Source organism: Limanda limanda, chromosome 7 (assembly GCF_963576545.1).
Source record: "Limanda limanda chromosome 7, fLimLim1.1, whole genome shotgun sequence".
Classification (NCBI taxonomy): Eukaryota; Metazoa; Chordata; class Actinopteri; order Pleuronectiformes; family Pleuronectidae; genus Limanda; species Limanda limanda.
The window spans coordinates 5,818,955-5,841,784 of NC_083642.1; the positions used below are offsets into that span (position 1 = coordinate 5,818,955).

A 22,830-nucleotide genomic window follows, 5' to 3' on the forward strand; every position below is an offset into this window, starting at 1 on the left:
GGTGAGGATTATAAAAGGTCTCACATTAACCTCTGTGCTACAAACGCTGTCCCACAACGAGATGATCAAATAAAACGTTTGTCTCCACCTGCTGACAAAACATCAGAACACAGCTCAGAGTCTGTCGTCTGCTCCAGATGAATAAGATCCAATTGTCTGTGTTTTCTGTGGCCATCATCAAGTCACTGATATTTTAAACCGATACTGAGAAAATCTACAAAACAACAAAGAACGCTTGTAAAATCAATATGAGAATATTACGGTAGAGGAAGAGGAAGAGTGTGTATTTAATTTACTCTACATAGAACGTCAATGTAGTTATAGTGTGCCAATTTTATATATATATATAAGAAATTGTGTCATGATATAACTTATTTACTTATATGTTATGAATTATGCAGTTCAATAAATGTTTGTTTTTAGCATAGGAAAAATACATTTTCAAGAATAGTAATTAATGATTACTTAGCGAGAATAAAGTTTTGACTGTTCCTGTATGTACTTAGTTACCTGCAGTAAGTAACTAAGTACATAGTCTCAAGTACTGTCATATGGAACTATCTCTTCTTACTACCACTTAATTTCATGCGTACATTTTACACTTTAATTTGTTTTATTTGTATATTTATATAAAGTATTTTGCAGATTCAGATTGTAATAATAAACTGATAAATAATGATTCATCCTCATTGATTAAGTTACTTACTGTCTATCTAGTTTTGTATAATAAGTATTATCGTATATCTGATGCTAATACTAACATCATGAGTACTTTTACACACTGTGGTATTACTACTTCTGCTTTCTGCAAACCAAACAGAGTAATTTTGCCTTTAAGTCCCAGTATTGTTTCCATCCACACAGTCTGATAAGAACACGAGTCAAAATGTTCATGAACATTTATTCAACAACGGCAAATCAGATCCACTTGTTTTCTTCCAGACACACAATTACCATGCTACAACATAAACGTTAAAGTTTATACTTTATGTGGGTCAAGTGTATGTACAACCGACCTGAACCATTAAACCATTCCTTGCAAGATTTAATGGTTACATTACAACACCATACCAGTAAAGTTAAAGCCAATCATCATTTGAAACATGACAAAGTATGAAATAAATAAAATCCCAAAAGAATGCATCATATAACCATTTCACTATAATTACACTATATACTATGTTGTATTTTTATTGAGTCACGTCCTGATCATTGATCCATTATAGTTTTTTTTTTTAAACACACAGTGCATTCAACTTAGAACATTTACAGTAGCATTTTTCAGTATCTTAATGAAAAAGCCATGACAGGAACATCTATGTTTCATCAAGGGTCACAGGAAACATCATACAAGGGCCACAGAGGTCAACATCCATACCGTTAATAGCAGAGGGCGGGCAACAGGAGCTCACCAAGTGTAAACCATTAAAACACATTGTTAGTGGTTATGAAACGGACAAAGATGTTGATGGCAAAGTGTGGAAGTGTGCCGCAGTATATGCAAATTCAGTAGTATGAAAAAATCTAGAGTCATTTTACTGAGCTGCCTGTAGCACTGGCTCACGGATGATATGATTTACAAGATGGGTTCGAAAAGTCAAAAAGGCTAAACATCACACAGCATCGGACAAAAATATCAGAGTCATCCGACTTCAGTTCAAAACACAAGGACTAAAAACATGATGGGATGAGTATTTCCGCCGACCTAAAATATCCCCAAGTCAATATTCTGTACTCAACGTTTTTTCTCGCTAACATCAACGACTTAATATCGTTTAAGACAGCTCGGAGTAAAAACATGTCTGAACCAGGGCGGCTGCTGATAGCCATCTGTTATTTCTAACATGTGATCAGTCAGATGGTTTATCTGAAGCTTTTCTATATAGAAAACAAAATCAATAAAATAAAAATACTGCCATAATTATATGAAGTCTATCAGCTTCCACGAGACATTTCAAAAATATTTTTATTTTATGAACAAAAAAGGACGGGGGGGAGGGGGGGAAGGCAGCTGCGACTCAGCATATGATCCCAACAATTGAGACGCTTTACCAAAAGTGTCCTCCTCTAATTCAAATTGTAATTATTAAAAATGTCCATTATCAATGTTTTTCTATTCGATCCATCCAATGTCAACAATTTAACAAACCACGTGTAACTGCAGATTGGTCAAAAAGTGAACATTGGTAAATCTCACAGAACAGGAAATCGATCATAAATCAATATGAAATTTACCTTGATGATAAATATCCGAACAACCTGTTCAGTGCTGTAGGAAAGACAGGAAGTCGTCAATGTCCTGGATCAATGGGCTGAGAATGAAGCTTCGACGGGTGGAGAAAATAGTCAATAATCAATAAACTAAAGTAATAGTGTCTGCAAATAAAGATCTGTGCCTTAAAAACCTCACGATTGAAAAGATCTGGGGGAGCAGACGATACACAGACAAACACACACTGGAGGTCGGAGGAAGGCGGGTGGAATTCTCAAATCAAACATAAGACAACTCTGTTCTTGAAAGGTTTACGGACGATGGCATCACCGGACGGAACAAACATCTCTCTAACCAGCACCTCCCTGAGCCATGGCTCTCCTTCCTTTAGCAGACAATATATCACGTAGACTGTTACCTCCTCCTGGTGAACTGTACTCAGATGAACATATTGCATGTACGTATGCACCTACATTATGAGTCTTGCAAAGTAAAAATGCTGCAAAGGATGACAGAAGATTCTGGAGAATATGTTTCGTTAAACAGTGCATGCTACACCGTGATGCAGAGTATGGGAGAGGGAGAGTGGGGGGGGGGGGGGGGGAGGAGGCGACCTGTGTGGTTAAAGGCCAAGAAATACAAAAGAAGAAATAAAAAATAAACATCATAATTTGGTTGTTTCTCTTTTCTTATCGTACTGGGGGAGGGGGTAAATAAGTGGGTGTACCAATCAGGGAAGGGTGTACGGGATGTGACTTCATTAGTTCCTCTCATGGACCATGCTTACGAGTCCCTCTCCTCAGCACGGCTCCCGATCGGAGGTGGAAAGATGGATCGCCCCTTTCAGTCGTCTCACGGAGGTGGAGCAGGGGGGAAGCAGGCAGGACCACGGGCCAGGAGCGCTGGGGACAGGGGGTTAGTTGAAGCCGGTGTCGGTGTGGTAGGAGTGGTGCCCGTCCGCCGTTAGCTGGGTCGTCTCTGTTGCCGACGGCTGCAGCACGATGGGATCCACGCCAGCCTCTGTTGGACAAAGAGAAACGAGTGTGTTTGCGTTAACCCCTCGTCCATCGTTTCCCCCCCGAACACATGAAGAAACTGGAAGTTGGTTCTGCCTCACCTCTCTCGTCAGTCTGCAGCTGGGCCTCCAGGTCCTCTGGGGACACGTAGAACTCCTGGTCCTGGCCCTCCCGAGGCCGGGGTTTACATTTTCCACAGCAGCAGTTGCAGCAGCAGCACAGGCAGCAGCAGAAGTAGCAGCCGGTGGCCAGGCCGCAGAACACGAACAGAGCCTGCAGGAGGGCACATACATGAGAGGAGGCCGGGACAGGACAATGGGTGTGTGAGGACAAGATAAGAGAAGCAGGTATGAATGGAAAAATGCAAACGGTAAAAGCTCCGGGGTCTTTTCCCCCCCCGCCTCACCTTCGCCCACCAGCTGGAGAGGACGAAGTAGGTGTTAACGTTCTCTTCTCCGAACTGCTCGGCCACGTACAGGCCCAGGGAGCCGTACTTGTCGTAGATGTTACGCTTGGTGGGATCGTTGAGAATCGCGTGGGCGCTGTTTATCTCCTTGAACTTATCTGCCGCTTCTGGATTGTCGGGATTCTTGTCGGGGTGGAACTTCAGCGCCAGCTTCCTGTGTGGAGGAAAAAAGACGACAACGGTCATCTGAGGTGAGGCCAGACCTTTCTGTGGCAGGTCATGTGAGAAGGGGGGGGACGACGACCTCTCACCTGTAAGATCTCTTGATGTCATCGGATGTGGCGACTTTTTCGACTCCCAACACGAGGTAGAGAGAGTCTCCAGCGGTGGACAGAGAGCGTTGCCTCTGATGTTCTGATGCCATGATTCCTTAAGTCCACAGACTGGGCACAAACACCAGAACCATTAGAACCATTAGAACCACTGTAGGTCTGTTTGCTTTACAAGAAAACCTGAAGGGAAACACCTAATTTGTTTTAATCGTTTATCACTATATACATCTGTTCAAAAAAAATAAATAATGCAGGCCTTTTACTAGAGTGAGGCCTGTGTGGCTGCAGGCAACAGCTGCTGGACACATCTGTCCTGTACGTGCACGTATGGAAACCTCCTGCGTTGTGTGAAATTTAGTGGAAAAGAAGTCAAAGAGCAGCGACGGGGCAAATCCTGGAATAATCTAATTTCCCCCTGTCCCAATCTGATTGCCACCGATTTTTTTCATTGTAATTGCACAAATGATGTAAATGATCCTGCAGGATTATTCAGTTCCTGACATGTTGGCAGGGAGCTGCGTCTGCTGGTGTCAGTAAATCAGCAGCTGACATCCCCACAGAGTCGGTGCTGCTGCTGCAGGAGAAGAGCGAGGTTTCATCGAACTGATGCTGCAAATGAAAACACACAAACCCACCCTGCTGAATCCCTCTGGGTGTCATCTTGACTCAAATGAATGGCCACCAAGAAGCCCTGCAAAGCGCATTTGGACATTTTCCCCTCAAACTGGCTGGGGGGGGTGTCAAATTTCTGTGTGTTACGAGCCGCATCCCGTGGTAAAGCGTGTATCTATGAAGGATTATTGTGTGTGGGTTCGATGCTAGCAGCGTAATCTCTGTGCGAGCAGCAGCAGCAGCAGCAGCAGCATCAGCAGCTCGGCTCTAGCGCACAGCATCCATGTTGGTTTGCTTCCTGGCCTGGTGTTGATGCAGCCAGGGATGGATCGTCAGCACTAATCTTCAAGGTGAAGAGACAGCGGCCCGAGGAAGAGGAGGAGAGGGACGGGACGTGCAGGAGCGTGCTCACCTGTCAGTGTTCTCCGGGGCTCGGTGGAAGAGAAGGATCCCTGCAGCTCGGTGTTTGAGAGGCTGGAGCGTGACTATGGCCGCATAGTACAGAACCTCCGAGGCTTCACACAACCATGGACAGCTGCAGCACGGATCTGACTCCGCCCCCTGCCCAACCCCCACGGAGACCCGACGTGCGCGTGCACGGGCGGGCTGCGATGATGAGGAGGAGGATGATGAAGATTGAAGAGGATGATGACGGGATGATGATGTTGAAGATGAGGATGAAAGTGAAGATGATGAGGGGAAGATAAAGATGATAATGAAGATGATAAAGATGATGATGAGTATGATAAAGATGAAGAAGATGATGGTGGTGATGAATATGATGATGATGAAGATGAGCATAATGATGAAGAAGATGATGATGATGATGAAGATTGAAGTGGATGATGATGATAGGATGATGATGTTGAAGATGTGGATGAAAGTGAAGATGATAAAGGGAAGATAAAGATGATGATGAGGAGGATAAAGATGATGAAGATGATGGTGGTGAGGATGATGATGATGATGATGTGGATGAAGATGATCATAGTGATGAAGAAGATGATGATGATGATGATGATGAAGTCAAAGTCAACTTTATTGTAAATTTTGCCATATGCACAGGACATAGACAGGATTGAAATTCTGTTTATCTCTGATCCCCAGTGTCAACATATAGGTGAACAGAACATATGATGATGAAGATGATGAAGATGATGAAGATGATGGTGATGATATGCTGGCTCAGCACCAGCCAGCTCAGGAGGACCATCATCTTAACTCCAGAGGCGAGACGCCTTCTAGTTTATGCAACACTTCTGTCACCAAAGTGTGTGTGGAGTGTGTCTGGAGCTTTATATATACAGTCTATGGTCTGGAGTCGTCTGGAGCTCGACAACAGATAACTCAGCAAGCTAATGGTATGTACTAATGGTATGTACCACATACTATGTAGTATACGTGTGTGTGTGTGTGGAGGAGAGACAGGACTGGGTGCTTCCCAGTGATTTTCAGTGGGAGGCCCTTCAGCATCAAGTTAGGGGAGAAGTTACACTTTGAATACCAGGTCCTGTTTAAAACCACTATTCTGAGACTGAACTGACTTAAAGTAAAAGTTCTTGTGAGCTTGTCTTTGCCTTGGCTGCTGTTTTTTAACACAACAGGCCCATACCGCTGCAGATCGATCATTCATGGCTATTGTTTCCCTCTGTTTCCAGCATTTATGCTAAGCTAGGCTAAAAGCCAGCTGGCCCAGCTTCAGGAGAAATGTATTGATCGTCTTATGCAACTCTCCACAAGTAAGCAATTAGCTTAAGTGAATTTCCCAAAAATGCAAACTAGTCCTTTAAATGTAGGGAGTCCAATCTGTTGAGGACTTTATTACATCTGCAAAGAAGGTCAAGTTGTCACCTATAGGTTTGTTTGTTTGTCTGCAGGATCACACTAAACTGAAAGGATTTCAGTTTGACAACTCTGTGTAAGGCCCCACCCAGTCTGCTAGGAACCTGGGTGTGAAACTCAACTGTCAACTCTCCCTTACTGCCAACAATACTGTACAACCCGTTCCTGTAGAAAAATGCAGCACAACATCAGGAGGATACGTCCCCTTCTCACTTAGAAGACGACACAGGTTCTCTGGTCCAGGCCATTGTTATCTCAAGCCTAGACTACTGTAACTCCCTCCTGGCTGTTCTACCTGCGAGTGACATCCGACCTCTGCAGCTCATCCAGAATTCAGCACCTTGACAGTTTCTTTAACCTACATTCACTGACACTACTCCGCTCCTCCACTCCCTTCACTGGCCACCAGTGGCTGCCTGCATCCGTTTCAAACACTAGTACTTGCATACGGATCGGGTCCAGTCTACATCAAGGACATGGTCAAACCTTACATCCCAGCCCGTTCACTCCGCTCTGCATCTGCCAATCGGCTTGTTTCTCCCTCACTGCGAGTTAAACACTCGACTGTTTGCTGTCCGGCTCCTAAATGTTGGAACGAGCTCCCCTATGACATCAGGAGAGCAGAAAGTCTACACATCTTCCGTCTCAAACCAGAAACACATCTCTTCTGACTATACCTTGAATTAAAACAAAATAAATCAATTAAATATAAAAAAACTTGCACTTTAGTAGCACTTAATTGGCACTTACTTATAGCCCTTTGTAGTTTGGCTTTTTGAAGAAAATTTTACTTTCTTGATTCTTGTTGTTCTGGTTCTATTCCCTCATGGTTGAAATGCACTAATGCGCTTAGGGTTAATAGTGTCAGCTAAATGTAATTTCTATAAAAGGATTGATGGATGGGACATGGGGCCTTTAATCTCTTTTTTATTTTTATATAAATGCCTTTTGCATTGTCCTATGGTACTTTGATCATTTGTCATGCCTGTCATGTAAAGCACTTTGAATTGCATTGTCGTTGAAATGTGATAAACAAATAAATTTGCCTTGTTTACATTTTGGCGAAGATCCAGACAAAGGTGTGATTTTTCTCTTCCTTTATAAAATGAAATATATAATTACATCTATGAATAATTAGTGTGCATTATACCCTCCAAACTAACTGCAAACTTGCTCAGTGCAATATCTATCTATCTATCTATCTATCTATCTATCTATCTATCTATCTGTCTGTCTGTCTGTCTGTCTGTCTGTCTGTCTGTCTGTCTGTCTGTCTGTCTGTCTGTCTGTCTGTCTGTCTGTCTGTCTGTCTGTCTGTCTGTCTGTCTTTCTTTCTTTCTTTCTTTCTTTCTTTCTTTCTTTCTTTCTTTCTTTCTTTCTTTCTTTCTTTCTTTCTTTCTTTCTTTCTTTCTTTCTTTCTTTCTTTCTTTCTAATAAACTGAGGACAACTGGTGCAGTGTAAAATGCAGATTGTGGCCACACCAAATATTGATTTAATTTATTAACTACCCTCCAAACTAACTGCAAACTTGTTCAGTGCAATATCTATCTATCTATCTATCTATCTATCTATCTATCTATCTATCTATCTATCTATCTATCTATCTATCTATCTATCTATCTGTCTGTCTGTCTGTCTGTCTGTCTGTCTGTCTGTCTGTCTGTCTGTCTGTCTGTCTGTCTGTCTGTCTGTCTGTCTGTCTGTCTGTCTGTCTGTCTGTCTGTCTATCTATCTATCTATCTATCTATCTTTCTTTCTTTCTTTCTTATAAACTGAGGACAACTGGTGCAGTGTAAAATGCAGATTATGGCCACACCAAATATTGATTTAATTTATTAACTGCACGTTCCATGGACTAAATTGATAAATTGAAATATTCCTTGTATTTTTCTATACTATTTAGCTCCATTTCTCAGTCGTTTAATTGAATCTAATGACAAATAAAAAACACTTAAGTTCCACATTGATTTATTTCACTTCGCTTCCTCGGCAACCGTGACGTCACCGCCTCCTAACCCAATCAACGAGCTCGACGGACCGGAAGGTAAAAAGCTATCGCGAGGTTTCCCCCCCACGGTTAGTTAGCTAGGAGCCGTTAGCCTGGGTCCGTTAGCCTGGCTCTGTTAGCCCGGGTCCGTTCGCCTGGGTCTGTTAGCCTGGGTCCGTTAGCCGCCAGTAGCTCGGCTCTTCTCCCCGGTGTGGAATCTGACCCCCCCCCCCCCGAGCAGGAAGCGCCGTCCCGGGGCCTCTCTGTACGGTGAGTCCAGCCAGTGCACCCCCTCCCCCCGGATGCTAACTGACAGGAAACGGGTTTTGTTTTGGAAGAGCCGCTGCACGTCCGCATCCTTAATCACGACACTCACACGTATCCGAGGGGTTCGGCGACCGCACAAATACGGTGCCTAGGGTTGTGTTGTTAATTGTGTGCTAGATGTGTGTGTTGCTTGGTTGTCACCTGATTTGCAAGGTTGTAAAAACCCGGTTGTATCGTCTGTGCTTATGCAGTTGCAGCCGCTGGCCGAGAGGTGGCAGCCTTGTTCACATTTTGTTTTTTGGGGGGGTTCTCTTTGCTCCTCCAGCGTCCCAATGATGAGTTATGCTGAGAAGACAGAAGACATCACCAGAGAAGAGTGGATGGAGAAGCTGAACAACGTGCACATACAGAGGGCGGACATGAACCGGCTCATCATGAACTACCTGGTGACAGGTGAGAGGAGCTGTCAATCAATCAACCAATCAATCAATCAATCAAGGTTCTATCTGTACAGCCCACAGTTTGTCTCATATGTCTTTAACAAGGTGGGACATCCTCTGTCCTTCACCCACAACAAACTACCAAACACATTCTAACGTAGATAATAAAACGTAGAAACCTCAGAGAAAGTCTGATGTGAAGGATCTCTAACTGTAACTGTTACTGAGAGCATCAGCAAAAAGAAGAAGAAACAGTTTGTAGCACAATGAAGACGTGTGTCAGAGTATTTGTACATAAGAAATTGTTTTATTGTCAGTAATGGAAGAATATGTGAGTAGAGGTATTGTGTATCAAGCAGCATTGTTGTATTCAAATTCCCTCCACATACTTCCACCGTTGCTTTTCTGTGACTCTCCTGCACATAAAGATAAGATAAGATGCAATGAATTTAATATTTCGCAGAGCAAATAAAGAGAATAAGGAAGGAGGGACGAGGTTTATGCAAATATTCATATGCAGTTACTGTGCAACCATGAGCGAGCTGTGCAACATCAGACTGAGGTAGTTATTTTGCAATAATAGGATATGGAATATTAAGGAATGCAGCCGAGTGAGTCCGGCTCTAGGTGTGTCTAGGCTTAATGTTTGTATGTTCTGTGCACAGAAGTTCTTCCTCGTTCTCTCTGTGTGTGTTTGCCTGCATGGAGTGTAAACGCTTCCAGAGAACAGGCCATTGTTTGAGTGGCTGAGATCTTCCGCGGTCTTCCTGGCTTTTGTGCTGCACCGCTCTGATGTGCCGGTCAGGGAGCTCAGTGGATTGTGTGCTCGGCTGAACACAGCAAAATGCATCATTATATAAGGCTGCAAACTTAGAAGTATTACCAATTCAACTGAGATTTATTATCTGGCTTTAAATGACAGAAATCCCTCTGTTATTTCAGTCAAAACTATATTTTAGAATTGTGGTTAATAGAGTGGAAACAGTGCCCTTGAATTAAATCAAGACACGTCCAAACAAACACCTTCTTTGATATCAGATAATACATACAAGCACTAAAACCTCCGGTGGGTCTATGTCTGGACTTGGTTGAGTTTCTTGAAGACGTTTCACCTCTGGCTGCTGGGAGTTCCAGGTATTTAACCTGTAGGGTGGTTGAGGTCACCTGAGAGGCCGGCCCCACTGTGCTGTTGGTTTCTGTAGGAGACGTTTTGCAGGTTGTTGAGAGTCGTTGAGTCGTTGAGACCCCCCCCAGCCCCCTCTGAGTCATGTGTCCTCAGGTGGGAATTATAATTGTAGATCAGGAGGATCCCGACCTTTGTCCTGATCTACATCAGCATTTCCTTTCTTGGTATGTGTCTCATATTCTCCACCAGGTTTCATGTAAATCCGAGTAGTTTTGCCTAATCCTACTGAAAATACAAACATACTAACCAACACCACACCGAATAATCTGAGTCGATATGAAAAAAGCTGCTTTCATGACCGAAGCATAGGATTCAAAACTAGTGGCGTGAAAAGAAAACTTGTCTGTAACTTGAACTCACTGTATCACACTGGAAACGCTAACCGGCTTCTATTCTTAACTATCCGGTCTTTGCCCCTGTCTGTGTCTGTTTCACATGTTTCCAGAGGGATTTAAAGAGGCGGCGGAGAAGTTTCGGATGGAGTCCGGTATCGAGCCGAGTGTGGACCTGGACTCTCTGGACGAAAGGATAAAGATTAGAGAAATGATCCTGAAGGGACAGATACAAGAAGCCATCGGACTCATCAACAGCCTTCACCCGGAAATGCTTGACACCAATCGATACCTGTATTTTCATCTGCAGGTACATGTGCACCCAGCATGGCGACAGCTGTCAGGAGTTCTGATCGTATTGTGAGATTTATCATGGTTGAAGTTCAGGATCAGTTGAAGACGTTCTGTCTTAGCAGCAGTTCGGGAAAAAGTTAAAACATTATTTAAGTGTAGTGAGCGTTTTTAGGTGTAAACCCTTCCATAAGCTGCCGTTCTACACCATGAGATTATGTTCCTTGTCATCTTTCCTGGTTTAAATAGGGAAAAGATTGTAAAACTAGATTCTTCAACTGTAGCTGTGTGTTTTTTATTCCCCTTGCAGCAGCAACATTTGATTGAGTTAATCAGACTAAGGGAGACTGAGTCAGCGCTGGAGTTTGCCCAGACACAACTGGCCGAGCAAGGGGAGGAGAGCAGAGAGTGTCTGACAGAGATGGAGAGGACACTCGCCCTTCTGGCTTTTGACAACCCAGAGGATTCGCCCTTCGGAGACCTGCTCAACATGATGCAGCGGCAAAAGGTCAGAACGATTTGTCATATTGTTTCCCTCCAATCTTTGACCTCAGTGCTAGAGTCACTATTTGAGATGTATGCAGCGATGTTTAGGCCTTTTCACAGATCTAGTTCTGTTCTTTTGGTCCAAACCAAGTAAAAAAACACTGTTTCTTTAAATCTCTGTTATATTTCAGTACAAATATCCATATGTTAAACTCTACCAAACAGAGTATATGTGGAAACACCTGGAACCAGCCTCATGAATTATTGTGGTGTGTGATTGTATAGCTGCTCTCAGACATGAACTGAACTCCTGAGATACGCCGATGCTTCTGTGGGTGGAATTATTAGGTCCTCTGACGTGAGACCACAGCAGGATCCTCTGCAGGATTCACTGTGAGCGAGTATAATATAATATAAATGACTTCTGATGAAAATGCAGTCTCATACAGGTAGTAGACAGATGTAGATGTGCTGGAAACAAACACATGCAGTGAAATTAATACTTTGCATCTCGTCTCTGCCTAATGCAAAACCCCCTCACCTGAATCCTCCAGAGGATTTGCTGCTGTTGTATCTGAGCGGAGAATGTCCCACTGCGTTGTTAGGGAGTTCAGTTGATATAGGCAGTAAGAACACAGTGAATCTGTATTGTTTGTTTATTTCATTTGACCCACATCTTGGTGCGCAGGTCTGGAGTGAGGTGAACCAAGCTGTGCTGGACTATGAAAACAGGGAGTCTACGCCCAAGCTGGCAAAACTCCTGAAGCTCCTGCTGTGGGCACAGAACGAGCTCGACCAGAAGAAGGTGAAATATCCCAAAATGACTGACCTCAGCACGGGAACCATCGAGGACCCAAAGTGAACATAACGGAAAACAAACAACCACCTTCCACGTCTCCTTAATTTATAATCAGTCAGTGACTGTGTGACAACCAGGTAACATATATGTATAAACTAATACTACATTGTTTTTATTTTCCATGTTGCATCCATGAGAAGTAAGACTTATAAACTCATTGTGTAAACTGTAAATTGCTGTATTTGCAAACCGACAGAAATTATCTACTTTAAATACTAATCCTGGGTTTTCAGACGGATCTCGGAGACGACAAAATTCAAACTGCTGTTTTTATATTTTGTCTTTCAAAAGCTTAAGTCAGTATTATTATTTATTTCCCCCGACAATAATTTACCCAGAAAGAGAGAGCTGATGGTGTAAACTGTACCGATGCAAACTTTGGAACTGCAGATACACAATTAGCCTTTAACTTAAATTCCAAATCTAAATTTCTTACTTAAAATGTTAATACTTTTCAATTAAATGGAAAAATATGCTTTATTGATGTAAAATAATTTAATTTATATAATATTTTACAGATTTGTGTTAAGTTTGGTGTTTGGCAATTTGCTGTAGCATCGGTCAGTTGCTTCCTACACCTGAGGGTCTGATGATTGTATGTGCACAGAGCCGGTGGCGTGAACGACCTTGTTCAAGCATCAAAGAGGTGAAACAGGTTCTGAGTGAAATCAGAGACGCTCTCTTGCTGACCTGAGGCCCTGGGCCTGTCTGAGCGTCCTACACACTTCACCTCCAGCAAGCTCCAAATGTCTGAGATGGTTTTACATCAGTGGAGTTGAGGTTATGATGTTATTCAAGTCTCAGCTGGTGTCACTGATATAAGCAGGGTTCTCACGCTGCTTGAGACAAAGGCCTGCTAAGGAATGAGGGAGCTGTCAAACGTTTGTTTCTAAAACTGTCAGACTGAAAATGATTTAGAGTTTTTGTTAAGATGATTAGAAATATGGACATTTCTTATCTGCACTGGTTGGTCAAAGAACTTTCTGTCCATTTTGCCACTTTTAAAACCGTTTTACACTTTATTGCATGCAAGTGTTTTGTTTGTTTGTTTATTTGCAATGGGGAAAAGGCACTTGTGCTTGTTTACTTTTGTTTATTTGGTTTACTTTTATAGAACAACAGAAAACAAACTTGCTGCTAGCTGTCCATCCTTAATTTCTTTTAAGGTTGTATTGTCTTTATATATATATATAAATATATTGGATTTGACATACACAAAAAACCCACAGAGATCACACCCCTTTTATTATTCAACATTTTTAAGATCAGATTTACAAGTATTGAAATAAACAAAACTTTTGTGAACCATAAAAGAGCTGTCTCTCATTTTGTGAGTCGTGAGTGTGTAAAGGATCGGACACGTGGCGGTTTCTCCACGTCAAAGCAAAGCAAAGGCAAACATGCTGCTGTCAAACGTAGTGAACCAGCCAGTCCTTGTCTGAGCTTTGTTCCAACAAGTTTGACTTGTTTGGCCTGTCCGCCTCAGGAAGTGAAATGTAGCTGGAGCGCTCATGCACTCAGTGCCGGGGAGTTGCACGGCTGACAGAGGAAACTGATGTTCTCTGAATGGCTGACAAACACACATCAGGAGACGGCTGGAGCGACTCCATTGAATCTCTGCTGAAACCCAAGATTTGTACAAAAAGCAAATTTAAGGAAGAGGAGCCTGTGAACACCATCCTGTGGCCAAGGTAGGACATTCAAATCAGACTGGGAATCACACACTACACTTATGTTCCACGGAGAGACTCACCCGGCTGGTTTTCTTTTGAGCTAAATGCCATTTAGGTTTTTCTTTAAAATGAGTCGCAACATGTTGCCTTGATGTTGTTACACACAACGTTGTGTGTGTATGTTACTTCTAAAAATGATTAAACAATATATTCAGCTACCTTTGCTATGTGCTGTACCTGCACGCAAAGCTATCAGGAAAAAAAGCATTTTACCAATCAGCTTCTCCAGTGTGAATATTCTTGTTATTTTGTCAGCTCGTGATTGAAAACTGAATATATTTGGGATTTGTTCTGTAAATCAATAAAAAAAAACATCACCTTGGGCTGTGAGACGTGTTTGCGGTTCTTTTTACATGAACTCAAACATTGCTTGCATCAATTAATCTTTTATCAGTGCCTCCGAGGAGCCACCACTTTGACCCAGACTGAAATATCTGAACCAAAATAAAAGATTAGTATAAAATCCTGTGCCAATATTAGCTTAGTTGATCTCCTGACTTGTGACAGTAAGAGTTTAGTCACACTTGGAACACGTCATCGTGTGTTTAGTAAAAGCTTCTCATTCTCCACTAGCTTAATGAGGTTTCAGATGGAATACCTGGTGATGGCCTTGAGCTCAAACCACTGCTGAACTCACAGATTTTATACTATGGACATAAAGTAGAATCTTTTTTTCCTGCTTTGTGTTTGTAGACTTCTGGCCCGAAAATGGACGCTGATGCTGTTTGTTGGCACCTGCCTCCTGTACTGTGCCAGGATGGCCATGCCGATCTGTGCCGTCTCGATGGCCACCGCTTTCAAATGGAGCAAGATCGACTCGGGACTGGTCCTGGGTGGATTCTTCTGGGGCTACTGCTTCACACAGATCCTGGGGGGACATGCCAGTGACAAGTGAGCAGAACATGCATGAACTCCAAAGGGCTCATAATTAATGATAATAATAATAATTTGTGACCTGAGGTGAGTTTAACGATTGATGGTTAAACTGTGTGAATGTTGTGATTTCAGAGTGGGAGGAGAGCGCGTCCTGTTCATCTCGACAGGCCTGTGGGCTCTGATCACTGCCCTCACTCCTCTTCTGGCTCAGCTCAGCTCTCACACCCTCGCCCTCATGACCCTGGCCCGATTCCTCATGGGGGTCCTTCAGGGTGAGTACTGCACCGGTGACCATATTGCCACGTTCACTCCGCAATGCACAAAGTGGATAAGAGGATGTATTGCACTCTTGTGTCTTTTTATGCTTCAATGCAACTGCAACCAACCGTGGGTTAAAAACAGGGAAACTGTAAGTCTCACTCCTACACTGTAAATAAAGATGGCCGACATGACAGCTCCACAAAAGTGAAGCCCGAAACATATTGGTCGTCCACTGGTGGCTGGCGACTGTACATATACACGCTGCCTCCTCCATGTTATTAAATGGGACATGGACCATTTTTAACCTCTGATGTTTGTTCAAGTGCTCATGTGTCTGATAGGTTATTTTTCAAATAGTTATGTAATGCTATAAAAACTCATGATAAGGATAATGACATATTTTTTTAAGTCTATGGCCTCACAGTCTAGGCCGAGGCAGATTTTTCAAACTATTGAACAACTGTTTGAAGATAAGCGAGTTTGGAGCTCATAGATCTTGTGATGTCTTGCAGGTGTGTTCTTTCCGTCTCTGGCCAGCATTTGCTCACAGCGCATCGTGGAGGCGGACCGAGGCTTTGTAATGAGCACTATGCACAGCGGTAGTTATCTTGGGTATATTGGACACACACACACACACACACACACACACACACACACACACACACACACACACACACACACACACACACACACACACACACACACACACACACACACACACACACACACACACACACACACACACACACACACACACACACACACACACACACACACACAGGGTTCACTTTTGGGGATATTACATAGACTTCATTTACATAAACTGTGCCCACTGATTGAAAAAATCTAATATTCAACTTTTTGTCCTCAATGGGACAATCCATCAAATAACTGGTCTTTATTATGAAATGTGTCCACACTTTAGCTATGACAGAAACACACACACACTTCTAAACACACCATCTTGTTCTCTTCTTTCTTTGTTTCTCTCTATTGTTTCTCTCTCAGGACGTTGCTGGCAGGTGGAATGGGATCCATCATGCTGGACCAGTACGGCTGGCCGAGCATGTTCTACAGTATAGGTTTCCTGGCCTCACTGTGGGCTTTTCTCGTTTGGCAGTGGTTTTTAAAAGGTACGATAAAACCCTCATATCTACGTTGATGCCATTTAGTTTCAGACTGAAATATCTAAAGAACGACTGGACACATTGACATGAAACTTTGTACAGACATTCAGGTACAGGCATCATTCAGGCATGTTTCCAACTGTATGATGTATATGTGCAATCTGTGGCTCAGGTGAAGTTATTCCCACGCCCCAGGAAGCCCAGTACAGACAGAGTCTGCAGACAAAATGGAACCTGTCCCACATGCTGCATCTGTTTAAGAAGCCTCCTGTCTGGTACAGCTTATGTTCTTTATCCTTCACTATTCACCAACACAGGACCACATGAGTGCTTCAGCCATTTGAACCTCATCCCTCGCTCTTTCTCTCTTTCTCTCTAAGGTCCATGTTCTTCGCTCACATGTGCGCAGCCAGCACATCCAACACGTTATTGTCGTGGCTGCCAACATACTTCAAGGAATCCTTTCCAGATTCCCCAGTATGTTTTCCACACCCTGCATTATGTCGTCGTCAAGCCATGAGTCAATGACATTCTTCTAATTCCATTTGAAAACTAGTTTTAATTATATCCACACCTTTGTCTTGCAGGACTGGGCGTACAATGTACTTCCGTGGCTTTTTGCAATTCCCTCAGCTTTTGGTGGAGCATACATTTCAGACTCTCTCATCAATCACGGTATTAAATAACTGTTTGTTTGTTTTTTTAATTATGTGTGACAGTGACAATATTGAATCAAAATGTAATTTCCAATTTTTAAAAATTTGTTTTCTTCCCCTGCAGGTTATAGTAAATCATCTGTGAGAAAGATAATGCAGGTACGTTGGGTCAAACACTTGTGATTGTACATTTATTCAGAGTTTTCTAGAGTGATTTAAAAGTGTGAGTGCACAGACAGGTTTGTCCTGACAAGCTATACTTAAGAGTTATGTAATGGAATTTTTTGCTCCTGGTTTCAAACATGTGACGACAAGCTATAGAACTCAGAGGTGAAATATGCAAATAAACTGTGTTTCACTTGCATACTTCAAGATAAGCTCATCCTTTGATGGAGCCACAACAGCAAGAGTGTCTGTCACAGCAGCTAAGACGTCACCGTAAGTGAATGCCTGTAGAAAATCTACAAAACAAAACATAACTACAATTTTAAACTGACCTTACAAAACACTGGTTCTGAATAAGAAACTTGAGGTTTTTGTCTGAACTGATCTCAATTAAGATAAGATAAGAGGAGACGAGTGATAAGATCAAACTTTCTGGATTCCACACTGAGGAAAGTCACCTGTTACAGAAGAACATGTTTGTTTCATATCCCAGCAAACGTCACATCATTAATTTCATGAGCAAATGAAATGCAAATATTATTATCCCTGTCCTGGGCTTTGACTTTTGGTTGTGCTGCACTTTACTTTACCCTCAGGCAGTGGTGGGAAGTAACGAAGTAGAAATACTCTGTTACTGTACTTAAGTAGATTTTTCACATATGCGTAGTTTACTTGAGCATTTATTTTCCTGACGACTTTTACTTTTACTCGCTACATTTGAGCACAAATATCTGTACTATCTACTTCTTACATTCTCAAAACTGGCTTGTTACTTGAGCAGCGGAGGTTGGAGAAACGTGCACTTTTACGCACGGCACCTCTCTCTCACCTTCTCGCTCCTGCAGGAGCTCGGTTCAGTCTTTATTATTAGGGCTGAGCACTGACAGGCACTGACAGACGTGAGGCCCTTTTGAAATTGTAAGGATTATTTTTCAGGCAAATTAATTGGCTTTTTGAGGGCTTTTATTAGGTGACTTAACATGATTTTTTTGAAGGTATTCCTTTTTCGATTCACATTTGTTTTCCCTTTCCTGCTCCGTGTCAACATCTGCACATAAATACATAACTCGAAGCAGCAAGTGGTTAACTTGTCTTAAAGAAAATATTGGAAGTAGTTGGTTTAAACAAAAACTGTTGGCAAATAGACTATCATTGGTTGGCCGTGTCTACTTACATTTAGATACATTTATTTATCCCACACACATGCACAGACATGCACAGGCACACTCATGCAAGGGGAAATTTAACCTCTGCTTTTAACCCATATGGTGCCAGACACACAGAGCAGTGAGCAGCCGTGTACGGCGCCCGGGGAGCAGATGTTAGGGGAGTAAGGTGCCTTGCTCAGGGGCACTAGACAGGGTAGGGAGAATCCTCTTGGATTTTTGGACAGATACTTTTATTTTGTCTTAAACAAAACAAATTCACGCACACAATTCAGGTTTTTTAATGGACCTCGCCAAAATGGAACGCTGGGTAATCAGGCCCAGTTTTCCACTCACTATAATGCCAATATAATTTTTGCAAAGATGTTATATATCTATATATTGCCAATTCCAATCCTTAGTCGCCCTTTGTGCTGACTCAACACAACTTAGAAGCTGTTGAGTCTTTATATATGTATTGTACAAACTGGCTAATGTGTACAACTTCAAGCAGGGTTGTGTCTTCACTTTGCCGTCCCTACAGGCAAGATACCCTACAGGTGTATTGTCACCGTGCTGGAAACAAATGCAAACACAAACTCAGGCCCATCCAGTGAAGATAGTCTTATGATAAATAAACAGGCTTACATGTACAGTAGATGAGTGGACAAGCTGGCGAGCAGGTATACAGGCAGTTACAAAATACAGCTAATAGACACAAAAGGTTAGTGTTGAAGCGCGTCAAGCAAGACACTGATAATTTATAAACTTCAAAATAAAGTCACCAAAATACTGTAACCAAATTTGCACCTTAAGATATTCAATTGGATGTATTTTGGAGATGTAACTTAGCACTCAAAAAACATTATTCTTCAATTCTTTATTTCCTTGTTCAAATTTGTCAGCAAAACCAGACTGTGTCCAGTGTTTTTTTCTTCTCTGTACTAGCACTGTCCAGGCTGTTAACAAAAGAGAAACTATCTTATTTTGTGTGCCTAATTTCCCTTTGCTGAGTTATCATAAGTGGCATTGTGTATCACTCCTGCTACTGATCAAAGGTCCATGTTTAGTTATATTTACAAACTTTTTTGGTGGATATACTTTGGTCTATAAGTGTTCTTAGGTAGACTCAAGAGGCACTTGTTTATTCTGTTGTATCTGTTCTTTGTTTTCTCTAGAAGTTCAGATGCACTTGTCCGATACTATTTTAACCTCAGCATCTTGGGTTCAAAATTTGTAAAATTATACGTTATAGTTGTTAGTGTTGTTAAAATTTTTCAGTCAGTTGAAATAAATCCTGAAGAGAACAATTTTGGGTTGTTTTGTGTCTCTATAGGCCTACTATAAAAAGCACTTAGTATTTTTAATTTTGGTACTTGTACTTTTACTTTTGATACTTAAGTACATTTCAACACCAGATACTCTTGATACTTAAGTACATTTAATATGAGCTACTTTAAGACTTTTACTCAAGTCATTTTCTGACGGGAGACTTTTACTTTTACCGAAGTCACTTTCAAGTAAGATATCTGTACTTTTACTCAAGTATGGCTTTCAAGTACTTTATACACCACTGCCCTCAGGTTATGGACTGTTCCTTTAAATACCTAAAGTGTGTGTCTCTCTCGCTTCTCCCTCCTCAGTTCTGTGCCATGGGCGGTTCCAGTTTGTTTATTATGCTCCTGACGGGAGGAGCGTTTACCTCATTCACCTCTGCATTGATCTTTGTCTCTGTGGCCGTGGGTTTATCCACCTTCACCAGCTGGTACGTGAAACAGATCCTGTCCCTGTGTCAGAGAAACTGCTGCATCCTTGTAGTCCGACTGAGATCAAATGAATTTACACTCCTAGTAAAGCTCTTCTAGATTTTTGTTATACACAATGATGACATAGTATCTTCTCTCCTGCAATGTGTTGTTGCGTATTGTTCAAACTATACAGTAATATTAACATACAGTATCTGCAATAAACTAATATTGTCTCATATATCAACACATTTCTGTTTTCAACATTTTCCCAAAGAGCAAAACCTGCTCTGTGTCTCTCTCAGTACTTTTCATAACCAACAACTCAATTTGATTTAACTTTACACACAACGCATGTTATTCAATGTGCATGAAAACGATAAAAGGTAGAATAGAAATAATAGCTGGTTGCACAAGTCAGGGATGGGTAGCTTGTTGAACTCACAATAACCATTACCTTCATGGGTTTTTCATAGTTTTCGAAGAGATCTGTGAAGAATAAGTTTCATTTCTCAGGATTTACATCCGCAGACAGCGCTTTGTGTAAATTAGTAAATGAGATTCATCCTCGTTCAATGTTCTGTAAATGTAGATGTTTCCTGTTTCCTTGTGTTTCAGCGGAGTGTCTGTGAACGTACAGGACCTCACTCCCTCATGTGCTGGTGCTTTCTTTGGTGAGTTTGTAGCTGTCGACATTAAAGATTCATAAAACTCTCATAGTCGATTTATTTGAATAGTTTCATTTTTGTTCCTTGAATCTTTATTTCTTTCCTGCAACAGGTTTTATGAATATGTTGGGTGCTTTTATGGGTATGTATTGAAATTGTGGACCAATTATTTGAAATTTACAGGAAATATCTGAACTTAACATTTATCTGAAATGGCACGTTGATTGTTAAACACCGGCCGTGATTTTAAATGTCTATTGTCCCTGTGTGTTTCACAGGGCTGGTGCTGGTCTCCTTGTCGGGCTACCTGATCGAGGTCACCCTGACGTGGGCCTCCGTGTTCTCCCTCATCAGTTTTGTGAACAGCACGGGTCTTGTGGTCTTCCTCCTATTCGGAGATGCTCGACGTGTTGACCTGGAATATTGCAGCCGGATTTCTGTGATTTAACCCAAACCTCGTGCTGCAAACACCCGACATGTGAGACTCGTATTTAAATCTCAATCCCTTCTGCTGAACCTGCCTGTGGATTTTGCAGAAACGCAGAAACACAGTACAGCTGAGCGTTTATCAGCAAACCTCTGGAGAGTTGTAAATGGGAATCACATTTTCCTGCTGCACAGAACAAGAAGGAAACAGCTCTGAAAAATGAAGGAACTTTAACGTTGCGGGCGTGTTTTTGTTCTGTGTGTTTACTGTAATTCTGGACCACCGTCAGTATGAATATTTAACTGTATGAATATTTAATGTAGCGAGTTTGACATCCACATCAAAATGTTTACACCAAAGGTTTTTTGTAAATTCTGAGCTGAGATAGATTACCTTTGGAAACTGCAGGAATATGAATCTGTCGATTGTGTTTAACTTTGTCTTTTTTCACTTTTTAGTTAAACATCTAGTCTCTGGTATATTTTTTTATTCCACTCCAGCCAAGAACTGGTCCACGATCTTTGTTGTTGTCTTGATATTTATCTTTATCGCCCCCTGGTGGCTGGCTAGAATACAGGTCTAATACCCTGCCCCCTCCATACTAGTTGATGGGATGTGGACCACAGGGTCAAGGTACACATTCAATTAAATGTTCTGTCTGGTTTCTGTCATATTGGTGCTTCTACACAGAAATGATGTGGTTTCTCTGTAGAATTTTTTTAATTTAATCACTTAAACAGAGGGAAGCCAAGAGTCATGTTTACTTCCAATGTTTGTGGTGTTGTGAATTTTCTTTAAATTCTGTGAGTTTTTGAAATTAAAATAAAATATATTATTATTACTACATGTGCACATTCTTCATCGATTCACCGCTGGTCAGGTGTCCACCACAACGTCGGTGCTATGGCCTGTCCTCCAGGGATGAAGACAGATGTTCCCCCGGTGTCAGGACCTGCACATCAGGAGAATGAGAAGAACCAGGAGAGGAGGCCTGGTGCATTTGTTTGAATTCAAGTCTTATCATATCAATGTCAATTATAGTGAGGAATTTAAAAACCAACAAAACGCTCTGTCACTGTTTGTGAAGGTGATATCCTCTGGTCTGTTGAAGGTGTAACTTTCCTCTGAGTGACGTGTGACCGCTCCTCGTGTTCACAGCAGATCTTGATTTATCTGCCTCATAGTTAAGGCACAGTGAATCCCAAGAGAGGAATCGAACTCTCTACATTCAGGAAGAGTTCACTTTGACACCTCCAGAGGATGAGTGACAGATCCACCACCGGCCTCTTCCAACAAAGGTGACAGCAGATACAGGCCTCTACATTTGTTTTAATTCCATTCTGCATGTTTTCTTTACCGTGAGGATGTGATTTCTCTACCTCTTGTATTTTTTAATAGCCATGGCCTGATTCATCTCCTGGGGCAATAAATACACTGACCCCCATTATTCTGTACATGTTATTTCACCTGTCAACCACCACTGAAACTCACTAGAAATGAAGTGGCATGTTTTTATAATTGATTGTTCCGTTGTCATGTGTAAGCATTTCATTGTGTATTAGCTAGTTTTCATATTAAAGTATCTCAGCATCTTTATCTCCGTCTGCGATGTTACGTTTTCCCCCCGGACTGTTTGTCATGTCGCTATTTCTTCTTTTTTTCAAATTTTTACTGATTTCCAAGAGAATAATTAATCTTAATGAAAAAAAACAAAGATTTATTATGAAATTGATATTCATCTGTGTGATTTGGTGCAGC

At 41.8% G+C, this 22,830-nt stretch overlaps 3 protein-coding genes across 4 annotated transcripts; 2 read left to right on the top strand and 1 right to left on the bottom strand.

Annotated features, from left to right (window-relative positions):
* Positions 1 to 3,128: 3,128 nt before the first annotated feature.
* On the bottom strand, positions 3,129 to 5,027 carry LOC133005632 (dnaJ homolog subfamily C member 5-like). The gene is made up of 5 exons (XM_061075376.1): positions 4,991 to 5,027; positions 3,946 to 4,077; positions 3,635 to 3,848; positions 3,330 to 3,501; positions 3,129 to 3,232 (listed from the first exon to the last, which is right to left on the bottom strand). The coding sequence occupies exons 2-5, from the start codon at positions 4,056 to 4,058 to the stop codon at positions 3,129 to 3,131; spliced, it is 603 nt and encodes a 200-aa protein (XP_060931359.1). The 5' UTR covers positions 4,059 to 4,077; positions 4,991 to 5,027.
* Positions 5,028 to 8,540: 3,513 nt separating this feature from the next.
* On the top strand, positions 8,541 to 13,569 carry LOC133005271 (glucose-induced degradation protein 8-B homolog). Of its 2 annotated transcripts, none has more exons than XM_061074904.1 (5): positions 8,541 to 8,678; positions 9,001 to 9,128; positions 10,747 to 10,943; positions 11,235 to 11,432; positions 12,099 to 13,569. In XM_061074904.1, exons 2-5 carry the CDS (start codon positions 9,008 to 9,010, stop codon positions 12,270 to 12,272), a joined length of 690 nt encoding a protein of 229 aa, XP_060930887.1. In that variant the 5' UTR covers positions 8,541 to 8,678; positions 9,001 to 9,007; the 3' UTR covers positions 12,273 to 13,569. The 2 variants fall into 2 exon arrangements, with proteins under 2 accessions (XP_060930887.1, XP_060930888.1); XM_061074905.1 differs by lacking the exon at positions 8,541 to 8,678 and adding an exon at positions 8,770 to 8,819.
* A 266-nt stretch (positions 13,570 to 13,835) lies between these two features.
* Positions 13,836 to 21,093, top strand: LOC133004646 (voltage-gated purine nucleotide uniporter SLC17A9-like). Its single transcript, XM_061074119.1, has 13 exons — positions 13,836 to 13,960; positions 14,696 to 14,893; positions 15,011 to 15,150; positions 15,652 to 15,751; positions 16,148 to 16,272; positions 16,439 to 16,541; positions 16,647 to 16,743; positions 16,854 to 16,941; positions 17,047 to 17,081; positions 19,876 to 19,997; positions 20,596 to 20,651; positions 20,758 to 20,787; positions 20,924 to 21,093. The coding sequence occupies exons 1-13, from the start codon at positions 13,836 to 13,838 to the stop codon at positions 21,091 to 21,093; spliced, it is 1,389 nt and encodes a 462-aa protein (XP_060930102.1).
* The last annotated feature ends 1,737 nt before the right edge of the window (positions 21,094 to 22,830 follow it).

Bases quoted from the DNA above. Each gene is read 5' to 3' on its own strand.
- LOC133005632 (XM_061075376.1), bottom strand. From the start codon at position 4,058: ATGGCATCAGAACATCAGAGGCAACGCTCTCTGTCCACCGCTGGAGAC. The intron at 3,849-3,945 runs GTGAGAGGTCGT...TCCTCCACACAG, and splicing joins GACATCAAGAGATCTTACAG to GAAGCTGGCGCTGAAGTTCC. The intron at 3,233-3,329 runs GTGAGGCAGAAC...TTTGTCCAACAG, and splicing joins GCTGCAGACTGACGAGAGAG to AGGCTGGCGTGGATCCCATC.
- LOC133005271 (XM_061074904.1), top strand. From the start codon at position 9,008: ATGATGAGTTATGCTGAGAAGACAGAAGACATCACCAGAGAAGAGTGG. The intron at 9,129-10,746 runs GTGAGAGGAGCT...ACATGTTTCCAG, and splicing joins CATGAACTACCTGGTGACAG to AGGGATTTAAAGAGGCGGCG. The intron at 10,944-11,234 runs GTACATGTGCAC...TTCCCCTTGCAG, and splicing joins ACCTGTATTTTCATCTGCAG to CAGCAACATTTGATTGAGTT.
- LOC133004646 (XM_061074119.1), top strand. From the start codon at position 13,836: ATGGCTGACAAACACACATCAGGAGACGGCTGGAGCGACTCCATTGAA. The intron at 16,942-17,046 runs GTATTAAATAAC...CTTCCCCTGCAG, and splicing joins AGACTCTCTCATCAATCACG to GTTATAGTAAATCATCTGTG. The intron at 20,788-20,923 runs GTATGTATTGAA...TGTGTTTCACAG, and splicing joins TATGTTGGGTGCTTTTATGG to GGCTGGTGCTGGTCTCCTTG.